At 39.8% G+C, this 27,175-nt stretch overlaps 1 protein-coding gene across 3 annotated transcripts in view; it reads left to right on the forward strand.

The window, feature by feature from the left end:
- The window catches only part of CPEB4 (cytoplasmic polyadenylation element binding protein 4), an 87,640-nt gene that overhangs the window by 15,934 nt on the left and 44,531 nt on the right, over positions 1-27,175 (forward strand). For all 3 annotated transcript variants that reach the window (XM_063447366.1, XM_063447368.1, XM_063447367.1), the window contains one exon: positions 15,919-16,000. In XM_063447366.1, the coding sequence (XP_063303436.1) occupies positions 15,919-16,000 (82 nt within the window). The remainder of the gene's footprint in view (positions 1-15,918; positions 16,001-27,175) is intronic.

Raw genomic sequence — 27,175 nt, forward strand, 5'->3', positions numbered from 1 at the left:
ATCTGCGATGATGGAGGCATATTATGGCTCCATCACGCAGAGCGTCCATAGGAAAGCATTGAGAAATGCTTTCCTATGGACACTTTGAATGCGTGCGCGGAACTGCTGCACATGCACATTCGGCTTCGCTAACATCGGCGGGGTAGGAGAGGCCACCAGCGCCAAGGGAGCCCGGCACTGGATTAAGGTAAGCGGCTGAAGGGGTTTAAATCCCTTCAGCTCCACAGGAGGGGGGGGACCATGAGGTTGGGGGCACCCTCAGGGCACTAAAGTATAGTGATCCTTTAATTTTAATATTTTTTTTTTATTATTATTACTAGTTATAGGACATATACTGCAAGTAAATAACTTTTTTTTTTTCTTTCTTATAAAGCTAAACCTTTAGTAAATTTGTTATGCCAATACTTAGCAGTCATAGAAATCAAAAACTGTACACAAAAGTATATATTTGTGGAAATCTATTTTTAGCCAAGCAAATTTTGATCTTTTTCATTTAACTTCATCATCAAAGACTCTCACTACTACAACAATCTGTTTTCTATTCCCCAGCTGCCCCAAGGGTAGCATCTACCACTTGACACCATGACCATATATAGTTCTGGCAATAGCGATGCCTTGCTGCAATCAGTGGGACCAAATGGTCCATGTTCTTCTATTTTGACTGTTCTGATCTGTAACTGATAATGATTATTATTAGAACCTGTATATCACTAAGGGGATTTATCTACACTTGTCCACTTTTAGGAATGCTCCAAACATGCTGTAGTGGTTATCATACCAGGAGTGCCTTGGCACACCACAATAAATAGTCCAATATGTTTGACAGCCTACTTGAGGTTTGCCATTTGCTGGTCACGTCCTACACTACCAGACTTAATTGCAGAGGGCTTCCATCTATTTTGGAGGAGGTGACCTGCACCTGGCAGACAGATAAGTTGTCAAACCACCAGCAAACCGTTTGGCTACTTACATTAGGATGGACAGGACACTCCCTGCACCATAACAAATACAGCATGCTGTAGTGGCTATGGTGCTGGGAGTGTTCCTGTTTAATTGCATCATAGGGGGGAATAAGTCAAAGATCAAGTACATTTCTGAACAAATGCACTAATATCCATTCGGTAAGCTTGTGGTAAGCACTTCCTTTAAACCCTCTGCACAATTCATTAGTTTGCAGTAGAAGAGCTCAAATTCTTATGGAGTAAATAGGGTGAATAAAATGTACTTGTGCATGGTAATGTAAGACACTGGCCATCCACACTCAATTGCAGGGTTATTCACAAAAGTGAGAATTGCAAGGAATTTAATGTTCATTTCAGATTTAAGTGCAAAATAGCCAAACTCAAAACATAATTGACCAGGAGAATTTTCTAAGTTGGCTAGTTATAACTTCACTTTATCTGTTGAGGCTGAGACATCGGAGAAGGATGTGAAAACATTAGTATATTATTCCGTAATATTTGCATACATTTTCTGAAGAACAAATGACATTATACCGGTTAGGCGTGTCAGATTTTTATTTTTCTTTCACCAACAAAATGAAACGTTTAAGGAACCATGCTGAGTCTTGTTGGTGAATCATAAGTTCTAGCTACTCAACCTCGTTAACTCCATTTTTAAATATTGTGTCATACATGTTTTGCATTAAAATTTAAATGCTCTGTATGTTCCTATAATTTCATTTACAAGGCAGCTGAAGTTATTCCTTTATTTTAGATACTACATGTACTGCTTTATAATGTTTTCCAAAAACTATAAATTTAGTTCTCGTGCCCCATTACTGAATTTTAAACCTGCCTTCCTTGTGATTTGGTCTAGGGTCATACTTGAGAGCTATGTAATTACTACATAACCTATTGGGCACTGCTAATAGTCCCCCCCCTCCCCCCCCCCCCCCTTTAAACCAAACCAAGAAAAAGTTTAAATTTGCCTGTAATCCAGATCCGTTCTCTCTCTGTCCCTCGGTCTGATGTCAACCGGAGAGGACATACCTTTAAGTGGACGATTTTATGTATTAACTATTATCATATTCAATATGGTTATATCATTTTTTGTTTTGGAAGTAGATGGGATTGGGGGGCACTTGTGAATTCTGTGCGTATAGGTGCACGTAAAAATTACAAATATTTGGTGGTTGGACCTCCCCTTTTTATAGTTTATTTAGATCCACCATCCAATGTCTATGGTGGGGCATTGAGTATACTGTTTAATAAGTAGTCACCACCTACTGATGTCAAGTGGGGGCATGGGGGACATTGAGTCCACTCTTACCCATTTTTGTCCATGCCTCCTGGTCATTGGTGGGGGGGGGGGGGGGGGGTAGGTGGGTGGACAGTGATTTATCCTCCTCCCATTATTTAATGGTAGTTTATTTTAAGGTGGACTATGCCCACCCCCTCCCCCCCTCTGCTATTTCTAGTGACTGGACAGCAATGGATGCATAGTTGCTAGTATTAAATGTTTAGTAGATATTCCCACCAAGCAAGTGCTTGCCAACCACCATATGGTTAAGCCTTGTACTGCCAAGATGTTTAAAAATAAATAAATAAATAATAAAAAAATACATAATTTTCTTGTTTTTAATGATTTGCCTATTTTCACTGTATTTTGTCAATTTGCACAAAATCCTGTTTTGTAAAAACCCGGACAGTATTACCCGTGGGTGTGCACTGCTGCTGTGAAATCTATACACACTTAATTCATCATTTGTGAAATGGTTCTTATACTGTAGTGTGTAATTGCTAATCAAACTGACCTGTCTAGGACAGTGGGGAAAAAATTACACAAATTCTGACTCTCGTAGTTACCCATACCACCATTTTGTTTTATAATCTATGTAAATACAACTGAATATGTATACAACATAATAATCGAAGTAGTACATAGGATAGCTCAATAGGAGCAGTGAATGTTGTTAGAGTAATTAATCAGGTCACAGTTATAGATTGTAAAGAGACATTCTATAACTGTGGGTCATGCAGGTAGAAAGTCCTAGGGTGTCTCAAGCATCCATAAAGGTAATAATCTTCCATATTCTTAATGTACTCTTCCCAAATCCATTCCACTTGTCAGTATACGATATAGATATATATTATATGATAGATCTAGCTATATGCTTATTCCACTTTGGGACTTTGCTAATACTATCATATTCGATTTAAATAATAAATATGCAGTTACAAAAAAGGACCGTGTTTTCATTATTGCATTTTTACAAATACTCAGTCCCCTGCTATGTCCAGTTTATAATTTGATTTGAAACAATGTAAAATGTCACCATGTAATTTAGATTAGGTTTTTGTTTTTTTGTTAACAGATCTTGCTATATGATAATTTGTTGCTAGGGTTTGCTGGGAATGCTTAGAAAAATCATATTTTTAGCAGCGAGTTTCAGAAAGCTTTAGATAACAATCTGCATTCTTGTTTTGTCCAGTGTAGGTCTAAATTATGCATTCTGAAATCTTTTTTATAAAATAGCATTTCTCACTTAGATACAATGCAAGTTTTGATTCCTCAAGGATTGCAAAGGAAAGTGTATTTTAAATTTTTCTTTTTCAATATCCATTTTTTTTGTTTTTTTTCCAGGGGATGGTTGTTATGGGTATCACATTTCCTTCGTTGCCATGAAACTGCAATGTTGCCATGCCAATATATTGATTGCAGTGTGAAACCTCTCCTCTGCAAGGATAATCTATGATATAAGATTTCTAGCCAACTGATAGGCAAGCATCACATGATTCATTGTCTGGCTAATAGAAAGGACTATCGAAAATATGCCTCCCCGCCCTGCATAAATAATAATATATATCCTGTTTTAAATGAGACATCACAGCAGAAGACTACTTAAACCAGTTTGTATAGAAACTTTAATTCTTCAAAAGAATTACAAAAAAAAAATAGGAAATGAATAGGAAATGACTTGAAGGATGTAATACATTTGAAAATGAGCACTTTTACCATATTATATTTTCCGATTGGCTAGTTATGTGTTATACATAGGTTTATGCCATGCATTTATTAAAAAATAATGGGTCCATTTGGGCCTGCTGTGCCCTTTTCAAAACTTTTGTCCTTGAACATATTTTGCCCTTAAGTAGTAGGAAATAAGGCCTTCACAGAAAGTAAGACTACACTGCTATAATGTAACAAATATGCTGGAATACAAGTCATTTACATTTTCGAATGGAGTCAACATTGTTAAAGCAAGCAGTTTGTTTTGTTTCATTGTTCTAACTTTTGTTACAGTTGAGCTTCTAGTGATGCAGCCTTGTTACAGCAGGGAGGAGAAAGGGGCCAGAGGAAGTTCCACTACTAACACACAATTCAAGTTAAAGGGACATTTATCACTTTGAGACAACTGTCATTCACTTGTTTTAGCTTTGAATGAGACAGTCGTCTCACTCTGCAGGTCAATATGATTTTTAAAAAAAACATTTACATTTTTTTATTTTTTTTTTTATATTGACCTGCTTCTTCTTTAATTGGGTGTGGCTCACTGATCTAACTAATCCATGTCCTATCTTTAGGTATGGTAGAAAAGTGTACTGGGCATGCCTGACAGATTTACGATCTCTTCACCTTGCAACATACTGAAGGGAAGAAGAGAGGAGAGCAGGCTCCTGTATTGGATTTCTCTCTCCTGCTGCTGCACAATGATGCCCTGTTTCTGTCATTAGTGGACTGCTATTAAACGTAGTTGAGTGTGCAAGAGAGGGGGAGGGGAGGACTGATAAAAACTGAGAGGTGTGCCCAGGGCCAGATTAACAGGCCATTGGGTGCGGTACTGACAATTACGAAAGGTCTAATTACTGAATCTTTTTGACAGAAAACACAATAACCGTTCTACCTCCCAAGTATCCCGTAGGAGGTGATGTTGGAGATAAACTCATAGGATGCAGCTGTAAGAAAAAACACATACCCTATGTTAATCCCTAAATTTCATCTCTCAAGCAAATCCATACCCTCTAACAGCAGTGTCTGGTGAAGCAGGATGTTGGTGGACGAGGTAAAAGGGTGGGCAACTGACTCGAATCATGTTACTAGCACTGCCCCAACGGGCAGATATGTCCAGATGTGCCTGGAGAATTGGAAGGCCAGTCTGACATGAATGCATGTCAGACTTGCCCGCCTATCACGTAGACTAGCCATCGAATGGCTACTATGCAGACCCCACCCTGAGCTGGGTGCAAATGCGTTTAGTCGTTTAGTGATGTACTCGCTATACGCCTTCTGTGGACTGTCCCCTAGCACTCACTTGTCCACTTTTCTCCTTACCTTCTTACTAGAAGGCAGAAACTCCTGGTATGCAGTCTGAGACAGAGAAAAGGTAGATGCAGTGAGTGTAGAAGAAAGGGAACAAGCCACAGTGTTAGAGACTGAAGCAGCAAGGGCATTTGCACTCTGTGCAAAGTCCGCTTTACCTTAACTAATTTAGTTGTCAGCCTGTCTACACAAGTTTTGTTTCCCTATCTCCCTTTTTAGTTTTCATACTGTATTCCCTCTGGGCTTTTTTTTTATTTAAAAAAATATATAAAAATGTAATCAATGGGCCTGGAGCTCCCTCAGTCACTGTTAAACCGGCTCTGGGTGCGCCCAACAATGGGGGGAGAGGGATGGAGGGTTCGACAGGGAGTAAAACTAATCGGGTTTTCTGGAGTGGCCAGGGGGTTCGCCGTGCCACACGTCTTGTAGAGGGTGGATTTTATTCGCTAGCAGAGAACTGCCTGTCCGATTTCCCCAGATCTGTATCATACTAGAGGGATGGTTGCTGGCCAGCAGCATCAATGGTTGATCCGCCCTGTACTATTGTTTGACATTGGGAAGCCAGAACATGTGTGGTTATTCTGGCCTGGCGGTTGCCTCAAGCAAAGTGTACAATGATTCTCTGCAATTTGTCCAAGAACGTTTTAGGTAGAGATATTGGTAATGATATTTTGGTATTAACATCATCTTTATCGCTGCCATCTTCCCTGACCATGATCGGTATTTGCCTTCCCATTGTTGTGGTCGCAAATTCGTTTAAGAGCCATTCATAGCTATGTTTATGCAGGTGTGAAAGGGTTTTTCGATAGATTGATGTCTTCTCACCAGTCAAGTGGGAAAGAGGCACGTATTAATGCTAATGTTGCTGCTTGGACCCCTATTGGCATTGCTTGCATCTTGGAGAGGTTTAGCTTATAATAGGAGTGGTCACCATATTGCTCTATGGTTGTTTGTAAATGTGGTAGGGAGATGTGGGGTTCTGATAGTGAGTAGAATATAATATGAGAAGAGATTCGCAGCGTATTCCTTGCCCCTAATTTGCATTCCATGGATGACTCTGTGTTCTGATCATGGTTCTAGTGCCAAAACATAAAGTAGTGGTGACAGTGCGCATCCTTATCTGGGGCCATTTGTTATGGGGAAGGGGGCAGACAGAAACCCTGCATTATGGACCTGCGCCGAGGGTGCATGGTATAGAGCTTGAACAACTGAAAGAAAACTTTGTAGGACTCCAAAAGTAATCAGTACTTCCTCTAAGAAACCCCATTGGAGGCGATCAAAGGCCTTTTCTGCATCTATGGAGAGTATCAGGCTCTCCTGATTGGAGTGCTTGAGGCCCTAGAAGATGTCTAGCAATTTATGTGTATTGTCTCCCACTTGTCGACCCTTAATAAAGCCTACTTGGTCTGTGTGTATGATATGGGGCAGGCATGTGAAAAGTCTGGTAGCAAAACTGATTGTTTGCAAAACTGATTGTTTGCAAATAATTTGGCGTCCGTGTTCAGAAGGGAGACTGGACGAAAATTTTGCGGGTGGCTGGGCTGTTTGCCTGTTTTTGGTAGTGTAATTGTGTGTCTGCCGGGAGTTGGGCTGAATGTGCGGCCTCATTGAACATGTGAGTATAGTGTGGGACTGAATTTTTTTGTAGTGGCAGTTTGCGAATCCATCTGGACCAGGACCTCTTTCTCCATGACAGGCGAGGAGAGGTCTTGGGCTTGCGAATGCGTGATTGTGGGTAAAGGGATAGAGTAAAGGTAAGCAGCTATGTCTGATCATGGTGGTTGATGCGTGTTTGCATCATTTCAAAGATTATATAGTGTGGAGTAGTATGTTGCAAATGATTTTATCCCCAGTATGGGGTAATTTTTTTTTATCCTCATTGGGCGATAAGTATGCAGTTTGTTTGCAAGAAAGGGGGAGGGATGGCTCTGTATGTGAAGGATGGCATAAAATCTAGCCTAATAAAAGTTAGTGAGGCGAACATAGTCCGTTTGGGTTACGTTAGATTTTGGTAATCATACAGTAACTCGTGTAGGTGTGATTTATAGGCCCCCAGGACAAATAGAAGATTTAAATAATCTACTAGTTGAGGAAGTAGCTAAAATGACAATGAAGGGGGAAGTTATCATCATGGGTGACTTTAATCTTCCTGATGTGAATTGGAAAACCAAAATAGCTGCTTGTGCCAGGAGCACACACATTCTAAACTCCCTACTGGGATTGTCTCTAAAACAAGTAGTTGAGGAGTCAACTCGTGAAGGGCCATACTAGATTTAGTGTTGACAAATGGAGATTTGGTATCAGATATTACTGTAGGTGAAATTTTAGGATCCAGTGATCATCAGTCAGTGATCATCAGTGATCATCAGAGCAGTCACTGAGTCACACCACACAAAAACACGTTTTAGACTTTAGAAAACCAGATTTTTCTAAAATTAGAATATGTGTAAATGAGTCATCAGATTGGGGCAATTTAAACGGAGTCTAAGAGAAATTGGATTATTTAAAAGTTGCACTGCTGAAGGCAACAGAAAATTGCGTTAGGCTTGTCAGTAAAAGCAAAAAATTCAAGAAACCACTGTGGTACTCCGCAGATGTGGCCAAAATAGTAAAAAACAAAAGTTGGCATATAGTAATCATAAAAAAAAAAGAGTTAGGAAGACAGAATGTTCTATAAGATTGGGCAGAAAGAGGCTAAGCAAGTTATAAGAGCTTCCAAATCTCACACAGAAGAGAAAATAGCACAGTCAGTAAAAAAAAAAGGACAAAACATTTTTAGATACATAAATTAGAAAAGGAAAGTAATACAAAGTATTAGATTAAAAATAAAAGAAGGAAGGTATGTAGAAGAGGATAATGGTATAGCTGACTGACTCAATGAATATTTTTGTTCAGTATTTACAGATGAAAATGAAGGAAAGGGGCCTTAGTTAGGAAAAAGGACAAATGAGTCATTTGTTACATGTGAGTTTACAGAGGAAGAGGTTCTATTTCAACTGTCAAAAGTAAAGACAAGTCAATGGGACCTGATGGAATACACCCAAAGTTATTAAAAAAAGCTTAGTGGTGTACTAACTAAACCATTAACAGATTTATTTAACCAATCATTGTTAACAGGTAGTCCCAGAAGATTGGAAGTTAGCAAATGTTGTGCACATTCACAAGAAAGGTAGTAGGGAGGAGTCGGGCAACTATAGGCCAGTAAGCCTTACTTCAGTAGTGGGGAAAGTAATGGAAACCATCTTAAAGGATAGGATTGTTGAACATCTAAAAACACATGGATTTCAAGATCAGAGACAACATGGGTTTACTTCAGGGAGATCATGCCAAACTAATCTTATTGATTTTTTTGATTGGGTAACTAAAATAGATCAGGGTGGTGAGGTGGACATTGCTTACCTAGATTTCAGTAAGGCTTTTGACACTGTTGCACATAGAAGGCTTATCAATAAACTGCAATCTTTAAGTTTGGATTCCAATATTCTTGAATGGGCAAGACAGTGGCTGAGTGATAGGCAACAGAGGATTGTAGTCAATGGAGTATATTCGAAGCATGGGCTTATCACCAGTGGGGTACCTCAGGGATCTGTACTTGGACCCATTCTCTTTAATATTTTTATTAGTGATCTTGCAGAAGGTCTTGATGGTAAGGTATGTCTTTTTGCTGATGATACTAAGATATGTAACAGGGTTCATGTTCCAGGAGGGATAAGCCAAATGGCAAATGGTTTAGGTAAACTAGAAAAATGGTCAGAGTTGTGGCAACTGACATTTAATGCATCTTGGACATAAACACCCAAGGGCAGAGTACAGAATATTTTATAGAGTCCTAACCTCAACATCTGAGGAAAGGGATTTAGGGGTGATTATTTCTGATGACTTAAAAGTAGGCAGACAATGTAATAGAGCAGGAAATGCTAGCAGAATGCTTGTTTGTATAGGAAGAGGTAATAGCAGTAGACAGAGGGAAGTGCTCATGCCATTGTACAGAACACTGGTGAGACCTCACTTGGAGTATTGTACGCAGTACTGGAGACCGTATCTCCAGAAGGATATTGATACTCTAGAGCCAGTTCAGAGAAGGGCTACTAAACTGGTTCATGGATTGCAGGATAAAACTTACCAGGAAAGGTTAAAGGATCTTAACATGTATAGCTTTGAGGAAAGACGAGACCGGTGGGGGTATATTAGAACATTTAAATACATAAAGGGAATCAACACCGTAAAGGAGGAGACTATATTTAAACAAAGAAAAACTACCACAACAAGATGACAGTCTTAAATTAGAGGGACAAAGGTTTAAAAATAATATCATGAAGTATTAGTTTACTGAGAGGGTAGTGGATGCATGGAATAGCCTTCCAGTTGAAGTGGTAGAGGTTAACACAGTAAAGGAGTTTAAGCATGCACGGGATTTGCATAAGGCTATCCTAACTATAAGATAAGGCCAGGGAATAATGAAAGTATTTAAAAAAAAAAAAAAAAATAAAATTGGGCAGATTAGATGGGCCGAATGGTTCTTATCTGCCTTCACATTCTATGTTTCTAGGGATTGGTTTGCACGCAGTCTGGATGCCAGCAGCTGACTTGTTTTGTTACCCTGTGAGTATTGCGTTGCTTTAAGTCATTTTAGATTATTCCCTCCCTGTTTTTTCCAGGGCAAACTGGTTGAGCTGCCTCGTTACTTGGACGATTTTGTCTTGTAGTGAGGGTGATGGCGAGACCTGGTTTGGTCTCGTCAAATCATAGAACGTTTTTTTGCCACTCCTTCAACTGGGTTTGAGTGTATTTTGAGATAAGACGCTCTACAGATTAAAAGGCCACAGGCTACCTCTTTATGAGCCTGTCATTTGAAGGCCTGCGGCATGTCTGGGGTAGAGTTTTCAGCGAAAAAATATATGACAAATGATTGTGGTACCCTGTTGAATCGGTGATATTAAGTGCAAAATCTTCACCCTAATTTTTACCTTCACTTTAACCCTAAATGTCCCGGTACTGCAGTGAAGCCCTTAACTTTAAGCTGAAGGTGACAGTAACTTTACTCACCTTGCGGGACCTCGTGAGCAGTCTCAGACACAGGGATCCAGAGGGAGGGTTCTGTGAGGGTTAGAGTGGAGTTCAGATAACAGGAAAGATCCATACTGCAGATTTCAATTTATAAATTAACCTTGTAATGCCACCCTGGCTTTTAGTCAGACAACAGATCCTGTTACTTCCTGGATTGGTTAGCTAGGTGGAGCTAAACTCAAGAGGCAGCAATTACCCAAAGCACCTGTATTGCACATTCTTCTAATTGAGCTACTTTGGAATGTATTTAACTGGACAGCCACAGAAAGTCTTTAGAACAGAAGGGCTTACAACGGCAACAGAACAGAGGTATGCAGCTTTTTCAAGTTCTTTTTTTAGATATATCTCAAATACATCATTAAATGCATACATGTTTTAATTCGAGGTACATCGACCAACGTGTTTTGCTTTTTGGATTTTTTTTTTAAATTTGGCCAGTGAAGTGCCCCTTTAACTATTAGTGGTGACATTTGCGCAAAACGGTAATGAACGCAATCAAAATGTTTCCTTTTTGTTTTTTTCTGCTCAGTAGTTTAAAGGAATAAACATTGTTTTTTTTCCCTAATAGTTAGATGAAGGGTCCCCCTAAATTAAATTTAAAACATATTAAAAAAAAATATTTTTGGAGTGTTCCTTTTAATATGAACTTTGTTTTCTGACCACACAGATCAGCATTATTAATTTGACTAGCTCCTGCTTGAGAAGTGCAAATCTGTCAAAGTTCACTGAGTTTATCTGATGCATTCCTGATGTGCCCTCTTGCACCTTGGTGCTTTTCATGTGCCTGTAAAATGTGTTGGCTCATTACACTAGTGTGCTAAGCTTTTCCATGCATTATCACTTCTTATTATAGGGCACAGCAACCTCCTAATCATTTGCATCTTTTAGGAAATTGATCTTAAGATATGGAAAAGCTCTACATTTTTTTTTTTTTCAAAGATGTTTTGTTTTCTCCATTGATGAATGTAATTTAGGACAAATGGGTTCGGGGAACAATTAAAAACCAAACAAAAACAATTCCATGTGACAGACCAGCTTTAAAACTTCACATGGCTCGGTCACACAAGTAACAGTGCACATTGGGGTGTATGCACTAAACCGGAAATTAATGTTCACAAAGGAATTGCAAATGTTGTGCCAACATATGAGAATTGAAGAATTGTTTTTAGATTGGCTAGGAAAGAAAGAAAAAAAAAAAGCTTCCCTTGTATCCTTATAGATTTCATATTGATCTGTAAGTTTTGGTTTTCTTTTTTGTAATTAGGCTAGCTCAGTGTTTGATATGATGTGCAAACTGCAATATTCGCGCTTTATATTCAGTTAGTCAAAGTATATTTGCCATTTTATAAAGTGCAATCACATTTAAGGGAATAAAAATGGAAAAAGAGAGGAGGTAAAATAAAATTTAAGGGATTTCTTTTTTACCCCTCTCCTTCCCTTTTTATTCCTAAATGTGTGTTAGTACTTTGTAAAATGGCAGAAATTCACTTCTTGACTGTTCCATTTAAGAACGCAAAGGAATCTGTCTGGCTTCGCATTTCATTGTGATCACGTGCTTATGTTTGGTGTTCCTTTTTAGTTATTTCTATAATGGAACAATTGTTTGAATAGTTGTTGGTTGATAACCTACATTTTACTATTAAAACTGCAATTATTGAATTTCTTGAAAGGGCACTGTAGGCACCCAGACTACTAAATGTCATTGAAGTGGTCTGGGTACAGTTTCCATGTCCCCTTAACACTGCAGGTGAAAACATTGCGTTTTAGGTAAACTACGGTGTTTGCATTGCAGTGTTATGACTTCCTCTTGTGACTCTTTACCCGACAGCCATGAGAGGTGCTTCCGGCTGTTTCACAGGGTTTAACTTTATGAAACGATGCTTGACGTCCTCCCTCTTTGCATGACGTCCATCCTTACTTATAAAGCGCCAGGAAATTCCACGGGGTGCTCGCCGCGCATGTGCATTGGGTTCCCCTTGTGATGACGTCGCGGTCGGAGATGTAGCTAGCGCCGAGGGACCTCAGCCCTGGAATAACGTTAATGAGAAAAGGTTTTACTTTTTTTTTTTGTTTTGTTTACTCTTAATTGCCGTGGGTGCAGAGGACGGCTTTGTATTCCTAACACTATAGTGTTCCTTTAATGTGAAATTAAATGTGACATGGGTTAAATCTCTGTATACTATGCATAGTTCACTTTTTAATTGCCCCTACAAATAAAAACAAATGAGTAATGTTAATTTAATAAAAAAGAACACTGAACAATATGCCCTACCTGGTATGTTTTCCCTCCCCGTTGCCTGTTTTTATTCCATCTTTTATTGTTTGATATTTTTACATTTTTTTGTATGTTTTAATTTTTGCACTTGTCATTTTTTTTAATATTTAACTTATTTATTTGAAATTATTACCGGTATTTTAAACCCTACCGCAGATATCTGCTATAAAATTTAACGGCAGATCTTTTAAAAAGCTTAATGGACCAAAAAACCAAAACATACTGCTAATGATTTGTAAGAAACTCTTGATATGAATTTCCATATTTTTTTCCTCCTCACCCCCCACTCCAAATTTTGTTTTATTAGGTCAGCAAAATTGTATTTGCCTGCTGTCATGCAATATTAGATGGGTTTAATCTTATACTTGAGATGGCATATCTACTCTTGACTTCCCTCCAATATCCCAAACTTAATTGCTTGACTCTTACAGTCTTCAAAATTCTTTCTAATACACATCTGTCTGGTAAAAGTATCATTGTCTGTTCAAATGTAATTCACCTTGTTCATATTAAAGGACCACTATAGTACCAGGACAACAAAGTGTTAATAGGTCCCCCCTCCTGCCGGGATGAATAGGTTAATCACTTACCTTTCTCCAGCGCTGGGGAATCTCCTCCCTCTTCCGACATCATCCGCCGAATGCGTAGCAAGAAACACGCGCAATTTCAATTAGTCCTATGGACGGCAGCGTCTTCTCACTGTGAAAATCACAGTGAGAAGCGCGGTAGCGCCTCTAGCGGCTGTCAATGAGGCAGCCACTAGAGGCTGGATTAACCCTAATGTAAACATAGCAGTTTCTCTGATATATAATATATAAGAAAAATTGGAGAAAATAAGCCTTTTTTTTTTTTTTTTTTTTTTTTTGTTCTATATGACATTTTAACTGTGAATGTCATAATAATGTTAGCTTTTACTGCAATAAAATACACATTTTTGGATTCAGCGATGTCTCACATGTAAAACAGTATCCCCAATGTACAGGTTTGATGGTGTTTTGGGAAGTTACAGGGTCAAATATAGTATGTTACATTTTTCTGTTTTTTTCACATAGAAATTCGCCAGATTGGTTATGTTGCCTTGAGACCATATGGTAGCTGAGAGCAATTAATTTAATGTGTTGTTCTCCATTAAGGATATGGGTGAGCAGATCCACTTTTGAAGTTAGATTTTAAAATGTATTATCTATACACTGTGCATGGAACATATGCAGTATTTGTATAGGTGTACTAACAAGTCATTTGCCTAGTCCTCTACACCTATGGATGCTACACTGGATTTTGGCACATTTGTTCTGTCGAACATGCTGTTCACCACCCCCCTTTTTGCCTTTTTAAAGGGACACTCCAGGCACCCAGACCAATTCTGCTCATTGGAGTGGTCTGGGTGCCAACTCCCACTACCCTTAACCCTGCAAGTGTAATTATTGCAGTTTTTTTTTTAAACTGTGATAATTACCTTGCAGGGTTAAGTCCTCCCCTAGTGGCTGTCTATTAGACAGCCACTAGAGGGAACTTCCTGGTTTCTAGCACAGGTTTTCTGTGCTAGAGCGTCGCTGGACGTCCTCACGCTGTGTGAGGACCTCCAGCGTCGCTCTATTCCCCATAGGGAAGCATTGAAATTCATTTTCAATGCTTTCCTATGGGGTGCGCTAATGCGCATGCGCTAATGCGCATGCGCGGCATTGCCGCGCATGCGCATTAGGTCTCCTCGGCCGGCGGGCGAGATCAGTCTCGCCCACCGGCCGACGTAAGCAGAAGGAGGAGCGGGGGAGGAGGAAGCAGCGACGTGGGACATGTCGCTGCCTCTGGTAAGTCACTGAAGGGGTTTTCACCCCTTCAGCAACTGGGGATTGGGGGGTGGGAGGGAGAGGGACCCTCCAGTGCCAGGAAAACGGATTGTTTTCCTGGCACTGGAGTTTCCCTTTAACTCTAAAAGTGTAATTATTGCAGTTTTTACAAACTGCAATAATTACCTTGCAGGGTTAAAAAAGTCCTCCTCTAGTGGCTGTCTACCAGACAGCCACTAGAGGGACTTACGTGTACTTAGAACACGAAAAGTGTATTATACGATGCTGGACGTCCTCACGCTATGTGAGGACCTCCAGGGTTGCTGAAATCCCCATGTTGCCACGCATTCACATTAGGTCTCCCCCGCCGGCTGACTTCGGCGGGGGAGGAGAGTAAGCGGAGCCTGACCTTGGCGCTGGACTCCGGTAAGTAGTTTTAACCCCTTCAGCAACTTGGGAAGGGGGGTGGGAGGGAGAGGGGCACTACATGGTCCTGCAATGCCAGGAAAATTAATGTTTTCCTGGCACTGGAGAGTCCCTTTAAGAATGCTTGGATTTGGAAAGAGCCTGAAAATGAAGTGAAGTGTTTTATTGTTCTGCCAACCTCCCCCACCCCAATAAAATATGTTTATATATAATGGCACTGCTTCTGAGATTCTAGCTATCTGTGTGTGTGTGTTTAATGTAATTAGAATGTCTGCCCTTGTGTGGTAAAGTGCTAAATGTGGGAGCAATTGCCTTGGTAATGAGAAATGTGGAGTTTAATGCTTAACATTTTCCAGTATTTCTCATAATTGCTTTTTCACCCAAGTTCTAGATGTATTTTATTCTTGTGTATTTTTTGTTTTTTTTAAGATCTCTGTTAAGCCTTAAAGGGACATTATAATCACGAAAACAACTTTGGCTTAATGAAGCAGTTTTTATGTATATTTCATGTCTCTGTTATCACTTTTATTTCTGTTTGTGCAGTCCTAGCCAGACCTCCTCTGGCTGTGATTGACACAGCCTAAATGAAAAAATGGTTTAATTTTCAATCTGATGTTATCTTGCTTTAGAAGTTTTTAGCTCCTGTTCTGTAAATTGGACTTTAATCAGACCTCGGTGGCCCCTGCGGGCTATTAACCATGCAGGAGATAAATTCTAAATGAAGCTGAATTTGCCATAAAGGAAGTGTAAACATTAGATCTCACTTTACAGGAAGTGTTTGCCAAGGCTGTGTAAGTCACATGCAGGGAGGAGTGACTAGTGCAGCATAAACAGTGATTTAACTCCTAAATGGCAGAGAATTGGGCAGTAAGACCTAAGTGTGTATGATCTACACGCCAAAACTGCTTCATTAAGTTAAAATTGTTTAGGTGACTGTAGTGTCCCATTAAAATATAAAACAAAATGTTCAATACACTGTTCAGTACATTTACCACACTTCCCTTTTTTTCTTTCGTTAGACATTTGTGGTGACAATATCTGCTTTAAAGGTTTTGGGTTCTCTTTTGCCTGCTAATTTTTCTTGTAACCTTTATTTCACAGGATCGCACAAGGACATTTGACATGCATTCACTGGAAAGTTCCCTGATTGACATAATGAGAGCAGAGAATGATTCACTGAAAGGTAAATACAAATAGCTTTTTTTTTTTCCTCTAATGAATGTAAATCCCAGTGCTCCTAAATAGTGCACAGTGTCTGTGCTTTGTTTACTCACAAATTACTGTATATGTTAACTCAAGTTTCCTTTTGGCTATTTGTATCACGGGAAAGATGAATTGCTTTAATTTAAACCGGTTTAATTAAAATAATTTTCTGCAGGCGTGGACTGTCACATTGCTAGCCCAAATTGGATGGGTGTTGGCCTGTGCTGCATTGCTGTTTATCTAGAAATATGTGTACCTTGGCACGTGGACGTCTGCATTCCCTTCCATTTCCCTTCACTGTTTCTCACTCTGGCCCCTGGCCTATGCTACACGCAACACTTTGTTTTGCTATCTGCATTTTTTTGGAAGAGATGAATGTGAGGCGTTGCTTGAATTGTCTGCTTCAGATGAAAAGCATAATCTTAACTTCATGACACCAGTTAGCAGAGACTGCAAATTGCTTTGACAGCTGGAATTCTGAGGTTCAGTCTCATTGATATAACCCTTCACCTTGCATTCTTATATCTTTTTATTTTTTTTCTTCCCCCATTACCCCTAAAAAAAAAAAAAAAAAAGTTGAATAAACAAAGAAGTGTTTGTTTCTGGGAATAGTGAAATTGACTGGTTGCACAGTTAATGGAACACTTTAGAAATCCCTACTTGTCCCACTTTTTATTAACATTTTTCTATTTTAGCAATTTATAGTGGCCATTAAATGGAAAATGTCTCTTATTAATATAGAGGGTTTTATGACAAGAAAGCATAACTCTGACCTGTGCAAACCAGCTCACACTGGTGCTTCTGTTTACAAATCTGTTCAGCATGACTGAACATCTATTTGGAAGTGCACCAGGAGTGCGATACCAGCTGGAAATGGAAATTGGACTGAACTCCACTGGGTAACTACTTCATGTGCAGTTGAACCCTTCTATATAATTCAGGGGACTTCCCCTCTCTTGATAAATAATTGCTCCTGTACTTTGTTAATTTAAGTAAGCTGTCATGTTAAAGTATCCTTAAATTTGATATCCGCATGGTTGTAGTCATATTTTTCTATTCATTGATAATGCTGTAGTATTAAAATAATGCTGACACCATTGGAGTTGTGGACTGACCGTTTTTTTTCCTCATTATTCAGAGGGTCTTTGTGGAGCTTATATTCCAACACCCATTTTAGAAAGGGCGTGCAAACGTTTTATTAGAATAATTGATGGAAACTCACCCTTAGGTGTCTGTATGCAAGAGACACCAAACAGGTTTATCCTTATGCTCAAAGTATGTTTCTTGGGTTGGACAGCATGACCCTTGGCGGTTCCTACTGCTGTAAGATGAAAATTCACTGCACAGGTCCATTTACAGGATGTCAATATTGAGCTATTTAGCCCCACCAATCCTATTCACAGTTGGTATGTATTGTCAGCATATGCATACAGGGTGTAGTGTACATCAGAGGAGATTAGAGGATGGATTTTACACTCTACACTTGCGCATTACGTAATTTAACGCAGTTCTTTTAAGGAAAGGGCTAAGTAAATATCTGCAAAGAACATATTTGATGCACCAGTGGGTAATCTTTTGTTCTTGTGTAAAGGAACACTCCAAGCATCATAGCCTTTTCTGAAGTTCCCAGGCTAGTCCCCCATGTAAATAGTCAAAGCCTTTCATAACTTACCTGGAGTCTCCTGGGTGGCAGTCACTTCAATCACTTAGAGCTGTAAGCCCCTGCACAGAGCTTCCATTAGCTCTCCTGTGGTAAGCCCTGCTCTGCAAGGCCAGCTCATTGGCTGATCGCTTCAGGTGATTGATATGGAGTAGGCTACCTGCAACTGGCGGTTCTAAATTGGTTTGACTCCTTATATTTAAGGGACACCAGGGCACTTTTAACACCATAACCACTACATCATTCTGTAGTGACTATTGTGATTGGATTGTTCCTTTAAATGTGCTAGTGTTGACCAAAATAAAAAAAAAAATAAGTGTAAAGACTTACTATTTTGATAGGGGAGACCTTTCTGACATGTTATGCCATAATGGGCACTATGGGGAAGATCCTTGCTCTCAATTTGCTGTAAAACCTGAACAAAAAAAATGTTTTACTCAACTTGAATCCAGCACCGGGCAGCGCTTCTGGTGGTGCTCTTCCACGCCTCTTCCTGACGGCAGTGGGGCAGCGCACTGTTTAATCACATGCTTCATAACAAGCCTGTGATTGGACCATTTCACCAGCTCCAAGGCACCAAAATGTCATCATCATGTGACATTAATACAAACAGAATGTAAATACATTTTCTTTATGTATTAAGTTATAGGGAAGTATTAAAGCATGTTAAAAATATGGGGAAATAAAAACAAGGGCTTAAACATAGTAAAAATTTATCTTAAAGTGGTACTGTCATGGCCGAATCCAGTTTATTTTATTTATTTTTACCCCACCCCCCTCCCGACTCCACTACATCTAATTGTCCCCCTAGTCAACCACCCAAATGCTCCTAAGCCCCCATATTACCTATTTTTTTTTTTTTACTTTATTTTGTGCCCGGACTTACTAGGTGCCGCCATCTTTGTGTGGGTAGATGACGTCCCTTTGCGACACGTCATCTACCCACACTAGATAGTGCTGTGAAACACTTGGGAATGCAAACGGGAATTTCATCTATTCATTCATTCGTCAAAAAGACAAAGGAATGAATCGAAATGTCAGACGAACTAACAAACTCCGAATATCTGTGTTCGTTTGTTTGTTCGTTTAGTTTATTACAAGGAGGGAGCTACCGGTGCGCAGCTCCCTCCTTGTAAAATGTAAAAACAATAGGTTCTCCTTCTCCCCCCTTCTCCCCCCTATTTTCATTTAGGACCCCTGACCCTCATGGGTTGGGGTCAGGGGGGACAATAGGTCACCCCCCCCAATTCATTTAGGGCTCCCACCCACTGCTCATGGGTGGGGGATGGAGGGGAAGGTGGAGGGGACGCTAGGTCCCCCATTCAGTTTAATAGCCTCCACTCACGCAACACGGGTGGGGGGACACTAGGTTTTTTTTTTTTTATGTTTTTTTTTTTTTTTTACAACAGTGAGCAGCTACATGCTGCTTACTGTTTACTAGACATGCCCCTACTCGCGATATGTGAGTAGGGGCAGAATTTACTAAGTAATCTTTACTTAGTATTGGTAAATTTGTCTGAAAGACCAATTTAGGTTTTTCAGCCTTTTGGAAGATTGCTCCCTAATTCCCATGGTATTAGGGAGCTATCTACTAAGTAGTTGCAAGATGCAGCCGCAGCACGAATAGGATTGGAGTTTCATTCATTTGAATGAAATTCCGATCCGAACAAAGTCCTGAATTGCGTCCTAACACGACTGGAGAAACTGTTCTCATTCTGTTAGGACGAAATTCATTAGTTTCACCGGCGTTCTGTCTAAAATGACAGGAGGCAACGCAAGATCACAGAGGAAAGGTGAGAAATGTGTGAAAATTGCTTTGACCACAGACAACGGAGCACACTTTGTTCCTCCGCTGGTCAAGCGTAGGAAACCTCCATAAGAGAAATAGTCCCTACTTTTGTCTTAAGATTTAAAGCAAACTAGAGCAGAAAGAAAGAAATGAAGAACAGATCCTGACAGAGGGAGAGAAGAGGAATCGATTGGGGAAAGGAAAGTTCGGCATTACAGTGCCGCTTTAAAGCAGGTTCTGTGATGCTCGAGACTACTGTGCTATGACCCATGGACAATGTAGTTTGTTGTGGCTGAATAAGATATTTTACTATTGCTGCTGCCTTTGCCACTATCCTGTGAAGATACAGCACCAAATAAGAGGAATAACCATTTCAGTTTTTAATTAGAATTTTTATAGATGGATTTGACTATCCTATGTCTCATTTTGGGGCATTATAGCAGTTTGATTGTTGAAATTAACCCATAAAGGCCTACCATTTGTGAAACTAGACATTCCAAGGTATCTCATATGGTATATATTGTGCCTTTGTATGCTGCCATTTTTTGCCAGTTTGTCAAAGTTTGTGATTTTTTAAAATACTTGTACATACTTACTACAGTATAACTGGGCATCTCTAAAATCGGATATGTGCCACTGTGATCAAACCCCCAAATTGTTTTCTACAATAAGAATTTTCATTGATTATTTTGAAGCCTGATCTGCATATTGGGGTATTGTAACACATTCACAGCTCAAATCACCCCATAAATGTATACCATTTGTGAAAGTAGACACCACAGAGTACGTCATATGGTATATTTTGAGCCCTAATATACAGCTGCTTTAGCACCAATTCTTTCAAAGTATATGGTACTATTTTATTTTTGCATTTCTTTACTTGCACATGGCAGTTTGGTTATTTTGTAAACATGATATGAGCTAATTTAACACATCTCACATTGCATTGTAACAATGGGGCTTTAAATCCCTGATTGCAGTGCTCACTTTGAGATCTGCTAACAGTGAATATTTCAATCTAAGCCCATTCATTCTGGCCTCAGCTTCAAAAAAATACCTGGGGTTACTTTGTAACCGCAGTGATGTATCACCTGCTGGTACTTTTACTTCATGACGGTCTATACCAGTGGTTCCCAATCCAGTCCTCAAGTACCCCCTAGCAGTCCAGGATTTAGGGATTACCCAGTTGTGTCTAAGGTGTTTTTAGAAACAACCGGGTAATCCCTAAATCCTGACTGGTGGGGTCTACTTGAGGACTGGGTTGAGAACCACTGGTCAATGCCATCTCTGAGTATTAAAGTGCTGTACGGTATAACTGCATAGGCAGTCATGTGACCCTTAAGTAGTTAAAGGGTGTCTGAAAACTTGCAGAATAATTGTTTATAATCTCTCAAAACATAAAGCTCATTTTGTTTCATTTTCCCTAAAGCATCGAATGCAGTAATTTTCATTAAGTTAAATGAAATCTGCTGCCAAAATCTGTATAGGCATGTTTACCTATTAAAAAGAGGCTATAACTAAATATAAAGCTCATCCTCCGTAAATGTGTTTTTGTAAAACTCAAAATTGCTATAAAAAAAGTTAATCTGGTAACTTCTTGAAAGTAGTGCATTCCCGCTAATTGCTTCACATTTAGAATAATCACACAGCATCTTTGTTTCTTTTTATACAGAATCAAAGGTATTTGAGTTTATATATCTCGATTCTCAGAAAACACAGAAGCAGTTTACTTGTAAATAGAGCAATACTCAAAGCGGAACAGTCACCGTCTGGAGAATTTGCACCGTGGGGTTGTCAGGTAGCCAGGGGGACTTACCTGAACATGTCAATCGCAGGTGCCACCATACTCTTCCGACCGCTCTTTTTCTGCTCCTGGCCTGACTGTTCATGCCCAAGAGTACAGCATTGACTCATATGAAGGAGACAGTGGGGATCCTCCATAGAGCCATTTTCCCACAGCCATTACTGGTGATAGGTGCGGAATAGACACTTCATGACAACAAAGTCTATAGTTTGTCTTAGTATATCTTTTGACTGGGAGGTAATTTCAGTGAAATTCCGACACTGTCAATATGAGTATTTTATGAAGATTGTATCCTTATGAAATACTAATTTTGCATGGGTGGGAGGGTGAGAGTGCCACCTTTAAAGGGACACTCCAGGCACCCAGACCACTTCTGCCCATTGGAGTGGTCTGGGTGCCAACTCCCACTATCCTTAACCCTGCAACTGTAAATATTGTAGTTTTCATAAACTGCAATAATTACCTTGCAGGGTTAACTCCTCCTCTAGTGGCTGTCTACTAGACAGCCACTAGAGGGCACTTCGTGCTTCATAGCACAGGTTTTCTGTGTTAGAGCGTCGCTGGACGTCCTCACACTGTGTGAGGACCTACAGCGTCGCTCAATTCCCCCTAGGAAAGTATTAAAGCATTTTCAATGCTTTCCTATGGAGAGCTCTAATGTGCATGCGCGGCATTAAAGGGAAACTATAGTGCCAGGAAAACAAACTAGTTTTCCTGGCAGTATAGGTTCCCCTTCTGTCAATGCCCACCCCTGTGGTGCAGAAGGGGTTAATTGCCATGCTCGCATTAGAATCTCCCCAATAGGAAGGCATTCAATGCTTTCCTATGGGGATTCCATGCATAGCGTGAGGACGTCCATAATCCGAAAGTCCCTCTAGTGGCTGTCTGGTAAACATCCACTAGAGGAGGGCTTAAAGGGACACTCTAGGCACCCAGACCACTTCTGCTCATTGGAGTGGTCTGGGTGCCAACTCCCACTACCCTTAACCCTGCAAGTGTAATTATTGCAGTTTTTCATAAACTGCAATAATTACATTGCAGGGTTAACTCCACCTCTAGTGGCTGTCTACTAGACAGCCACTAGAGGTCACTTCCTGGGTTCTAGCACAGGAAACCTGTGCTAGAGCGTCGCTGGACGTCCTCACGCTGTGTGAGGACCTCCAGCGTCGCTCAAAACCCCATAGGAAAGCATTGAAATTATTTTTCAATGCTTTCCTATGGGGAGACGTAATGCGCATGCGCGGCATTTCCGCGCATGCGCATTACGTCTCCTCGGCCGGTGGGCGAGATCAGTCTCACCCACTGGCCGACGCAATCACTGGGAGGAGCGTCGCGGAGGCGGAGACAGCGGCGAGGGACATCGCCGCTGTCCCAGGTAAGTGACTGAAGGGGTTTTCACCCCTTCAGTAACCGGGGATTGGTGGGTGGGAGGGAGAGGGACCCTCCAGTGCCAAAAAAAAAACGGATCGTTTTTCTGGCACTGGAGTTTCCCTTTAACCCTGGGACTGAGAACTTAACCTTGCAAGGTAATTATTCCAGTTTACAAAACTGCTATAATTACATGCTCAGGGCTAAGGGTGATGGGAGTTGGCACCCAGGCCACTTTAATGGGCTGAAGTGGTCTGGGTGCTTACAGTGTCCCTTTAACACAAAACTAAAATGTGGAAAAAAAAATTCCCTCTGCTATATAGTGTATATTGTCCTTGTCAGGTCGGGGATCCCAAAGCAGTTAAGTGTGCATTTATGTATAAGAGACTTCTATTGTAGTCTTGTTACAGGAAGTCCAATGAGACTGCTTTTGTTTTTCCACTGATTATTCTTTCTCTGAGTCTCTATAGATATGAGAACACACTTATATATTCTCCGGAGACCATCCCATCAAATTGTGAGTCAAGACCTCAGGGCTTAAAGCTCTTAGATTTGTAATGATGTGTAAATATCTTTTCACTTTTCATATACAGTAAGTTATACTAACTGCTAAGAAGAGTGTTTAAAAGGCAGCTTGCAGGCTCATAACTATGTTCTCTGGCCAGTACTATACATAAACTCTTTAAATAATTGCTCATTCTTCAGTATATCATGCATATCTTTTACATTTTTATTACAGTCGCTAAGGGCTGTTTAGCTACTTATTTGTAGCAAATTCTTTGTAAGGTTAGTATGGCAATTCAGTATTCTAGCACTTTATTTGTTTTGTGTGTATGATGTACACCAAGCACGTCAAACTCAAAAGCAAACACGATCTAACTTTATGTGGGCCGCAAAAACAAAAACTTCAGTTTTCATAGAAACATAGGTCTATTTAGAAAAGTATAGTTTAAAAAATAAATAAATGTTTAACTGACACTGGATGTCCTCACGCTCGTATGGCTTCAAAGTAAACAAAAGCGCAAATTAATCGTAAAGAGATGTGCATTTGCATATAACAAATGTTTCAGTCAACTACCTTGACATATTAAGAAACGTTTGACAATGGGACTGAATGTATGCTGTTCCACAGCTGTAAAATACAAATGACGTTATCTTGTTGATTTTGAAGTCCAATGAGTGTGTTCTTCACTTTGTCTAAGATCATCAAACTTGATGATCTCCGCCAATCCAATGTTTTCCCATAGGAAATCATTGGGAGAAATTGTGCATGTGTGGCAAAACGCTACACGGCCAATGAGCATCTCCATGGGGAGTGTTCAACTCCTCCATGCAGATCCAATCTAATACACTGCTCCCTCCCCCCCAAATACAATACACTGTCACTCTAATACACTGCCCCTTAATCTAATACACTGCCCTCCTCACTCCACTCTAATTGAATACACTACCCTCCCCCCAATTTATCACACTGCCTCCCTCCCTCCCCAAAATTAATACACTGTCCCTCCCTTTCCCTATTTAACACACTGCCCTTCTTCCCCTACCTTAAGATGAGCCACCCATCATCCATTTCCAGCCCTGCTCTTCTCTGTTCAAGCAGGCCAGGGAAAGGGGAGTGGCTGGCATGCTCTGCAGACAGCCAGCAACTCTGCACACTGTAGCACAGCCCCCAGATATGACTTCACATGCTGCATGCATGGATCCGGTGGCCGGTGTGAACTAATGCTTAGCGCGTTTGCGGCCACCGCAGCACGTGATTGGCCGTGGTAGGACACAGGAAAGATCGGCTGGCCACAACACAATGTGGGCAGGTGGGCCGCAAGTTTGACATGCTTGATGTACATGCTTAGATTGCTATGAGAATGGTGTAAAACAGTTCTTAAGACTGTAATTATTATACACATGTATGCATATGTTGAGCACAGGATTATTTACTAAAATGTGGATTTTCGGGACACAAAGTGACTTTCAAGTTTGGCACACTATTTACTCTAAAAGCAAAATGGGATTTTGATTTCAAGCACATATTGTATAAAGCTCCTGTTTTATAGGAATTTGCAAATTTCTAATTTTAAATTCAACCCATATCAATGTGTTTTTTTGTAAATAAATTAAATATGTTATATCATAGCTAACCTTCCATAAATCAAACAGGGCATCACTTCCTCATAACTCATCTGCTATTGGCATTGAGTCTTCCTGCATCTATCTGAACTCACTCATTCAGACACACTACAAACTCAAATGTTGAGATTAATTTTGGTTATCTGATCAGTTTAAGGATTGTCATTAATTAAGGTGGTGTATTGGGCATTCTCATGTAAACCACTATTGCATGGACAAATGGGCAGATCTGTTCATAATCTAGGGTAGCTTATTCTGACCTTAGCTAGTTAGATGCTGGCTCTTAAATAAGTTAAAGTATGAAATATATTACAGCACATCAGTTAGACATATGTTAAGGTCTTCTGCCAGTTTCCTTAACCTCTTATCTCACATGTAATGTTTCATATCATTGCACAAGTCATGTGTCTCATTTTCTGCTTCTGCGTAATGTCCATTCTGTGCTGATTTAGCATCTGGTGTCAGCTATTTCTCCTCCCTGCCCCTCCCCCCCTAGTTTGAGCAGGGTGACCTTATGCGTTGTGCCAGATAGGGCATTTTACACAGAGAAGGTTTCTTTTACTAAAACATTAATTATTGTGTAGAAAGTCTTTACAGAGTCTAGCCCATCCCTTTTCCTTAATTTCCTTAATGTCTGTACCCAAGACTGTTTTAGCATGTGATGTTCCTGCAAGGCATGGTCATGATTACACCTGCCAGGTGTATTGCACTAGTTCAGGTGCACACACGATTTTCATTTTTTGCATACAACTGCTGATGTACATACATGTGCAAAAGTAAAGGTTACCATAATATTTAGTGTTTTATAGGAGGATATACTATTGTTGGTAAAACCAACGCACAAAGTATATAAACATAAGGTTAGAATTTGAAACTGGTGCAGTGAAAGCATTGAGAAAGTGGGAAGCTTTCCTTGTGGATTTTTAAGGCAGTGAGGAATTGTATGTCATAAGAATGAATCAGCCCTACAGAAGCAATGAAGGGCAATAGTTGGAGTTACAAACAGAATAGTTGAAAGGTTATTGGCAGAGTGGAGGGGCTGTGAGATGTATTTCATTTGTGAGGATTTAAGTGGTGAAGGGCACAGTTATGGATCTTATGGAGCATTGTTCGTGAGCAATAATTTTCCAAATTGATTTCTAATAAATTTGGAAATTAGATTGCAATGGTAGAAGGTTGGTCTGTGAGTGAAGTGGGTGTGAAGGTAGATATGTGTAGCCATATGGTTTACTTTGGACTTGGCGATCTGTCCATATACCAGACCAATGACTGAATTGCGCAGTGATCAATATTGGACAATCCAGGTGAATAAGCACTTTAATTTCATTAGTGTAAGAATGGAGCACATCTAAACTTGTTTTTAATTTATTTTTTAAATTGTATAATATGAATGTTTTTGGAGATAAGCTAGATGATTTATTGAATTTGATGTATAACAAACATACCAGCCCATCAAAGGAATCTAATCATTTGTTCATACTAATAAGGGAAATATCTCATATCTCTGTGTAGCTTTGGGCAAAGAAAAATGATGCAGAATGTATCAAACGTGAGGTTTTTTTTTTTTTTTTTTTTTTTTTTTTTTTAGCACTGCAACGGATTACTTTGGTATTTATAACTGTGTTTAAGTGTATTTGACTGTATCATTAACCTTTTGTCATGACTCCTTCCTCTTCCTTATTTTAATTAACTGTGCAATTCTTCTCAGGTCTACAGTTAACTTGTTGGTTTTATCTTTAATGTTATATTCACAGTGACAGCTGACACAGAGGGAATGTTACTAGAACAGATTGCATATAATTGTGCCCTTTGGAGTTGTTTACACTTCATGTCACCATCCCTCCTGTTATGCCTTCACAGTGCCTGTATGTGTTATAAGGAATCTATAGAAAGAAATTTATAGTAAAACCTAATTCTCTGTATCCATTGGGGAGGTATTCAGTGCTATACATTAAATTGTGCTCTCATGTCAAGTCAATTAGACATTTTTGACTTTTTATTCTCACATTTCCTACAGTAAATGTGGTGTGACATTCAGGATAGCAGGAGATTGTACAGTACAAGAGTGTGCCCAATTATAGGGAGAGTATGGATCCATTTATCTGTCAACTCCTATAGCTTGTGCATGTTGATGCTGATTCTTTCTTGTCAAGTCCTCCCACTTTGATGATCTGCGACTGATGGAACCTGTGATTGTCATGGAAAATTAAATGTTACCATATTGCTTAAAGTCTGTGGAAACCTGCCATAGTTGAGGACACAGTCTATTCTTACTGTAAATTAGGTTTCAGACACTGTGTGTCTGAATATGGCCACACCAAGTATGTGTGTGTTTCAGTTAACTACCTCCTGGTTGTTTTATTGATACTAATTTTACTTTTTTTGTTTTATTTATTTATTTTTATTC

Source organism: Pelobates fuscus, chromosome 3, assembly GCF_036172605.1.
Source record: "Pelobates fuscus isolate aPelFus1 chromosome 3, aPelFus1.pri, whole genome shotgun sequence".
NCBI lineage: Eukaryota > Metazoa > Chordata > Amphibia > Anura > Pelobatidae > Pelobates > Pelobates fuscus.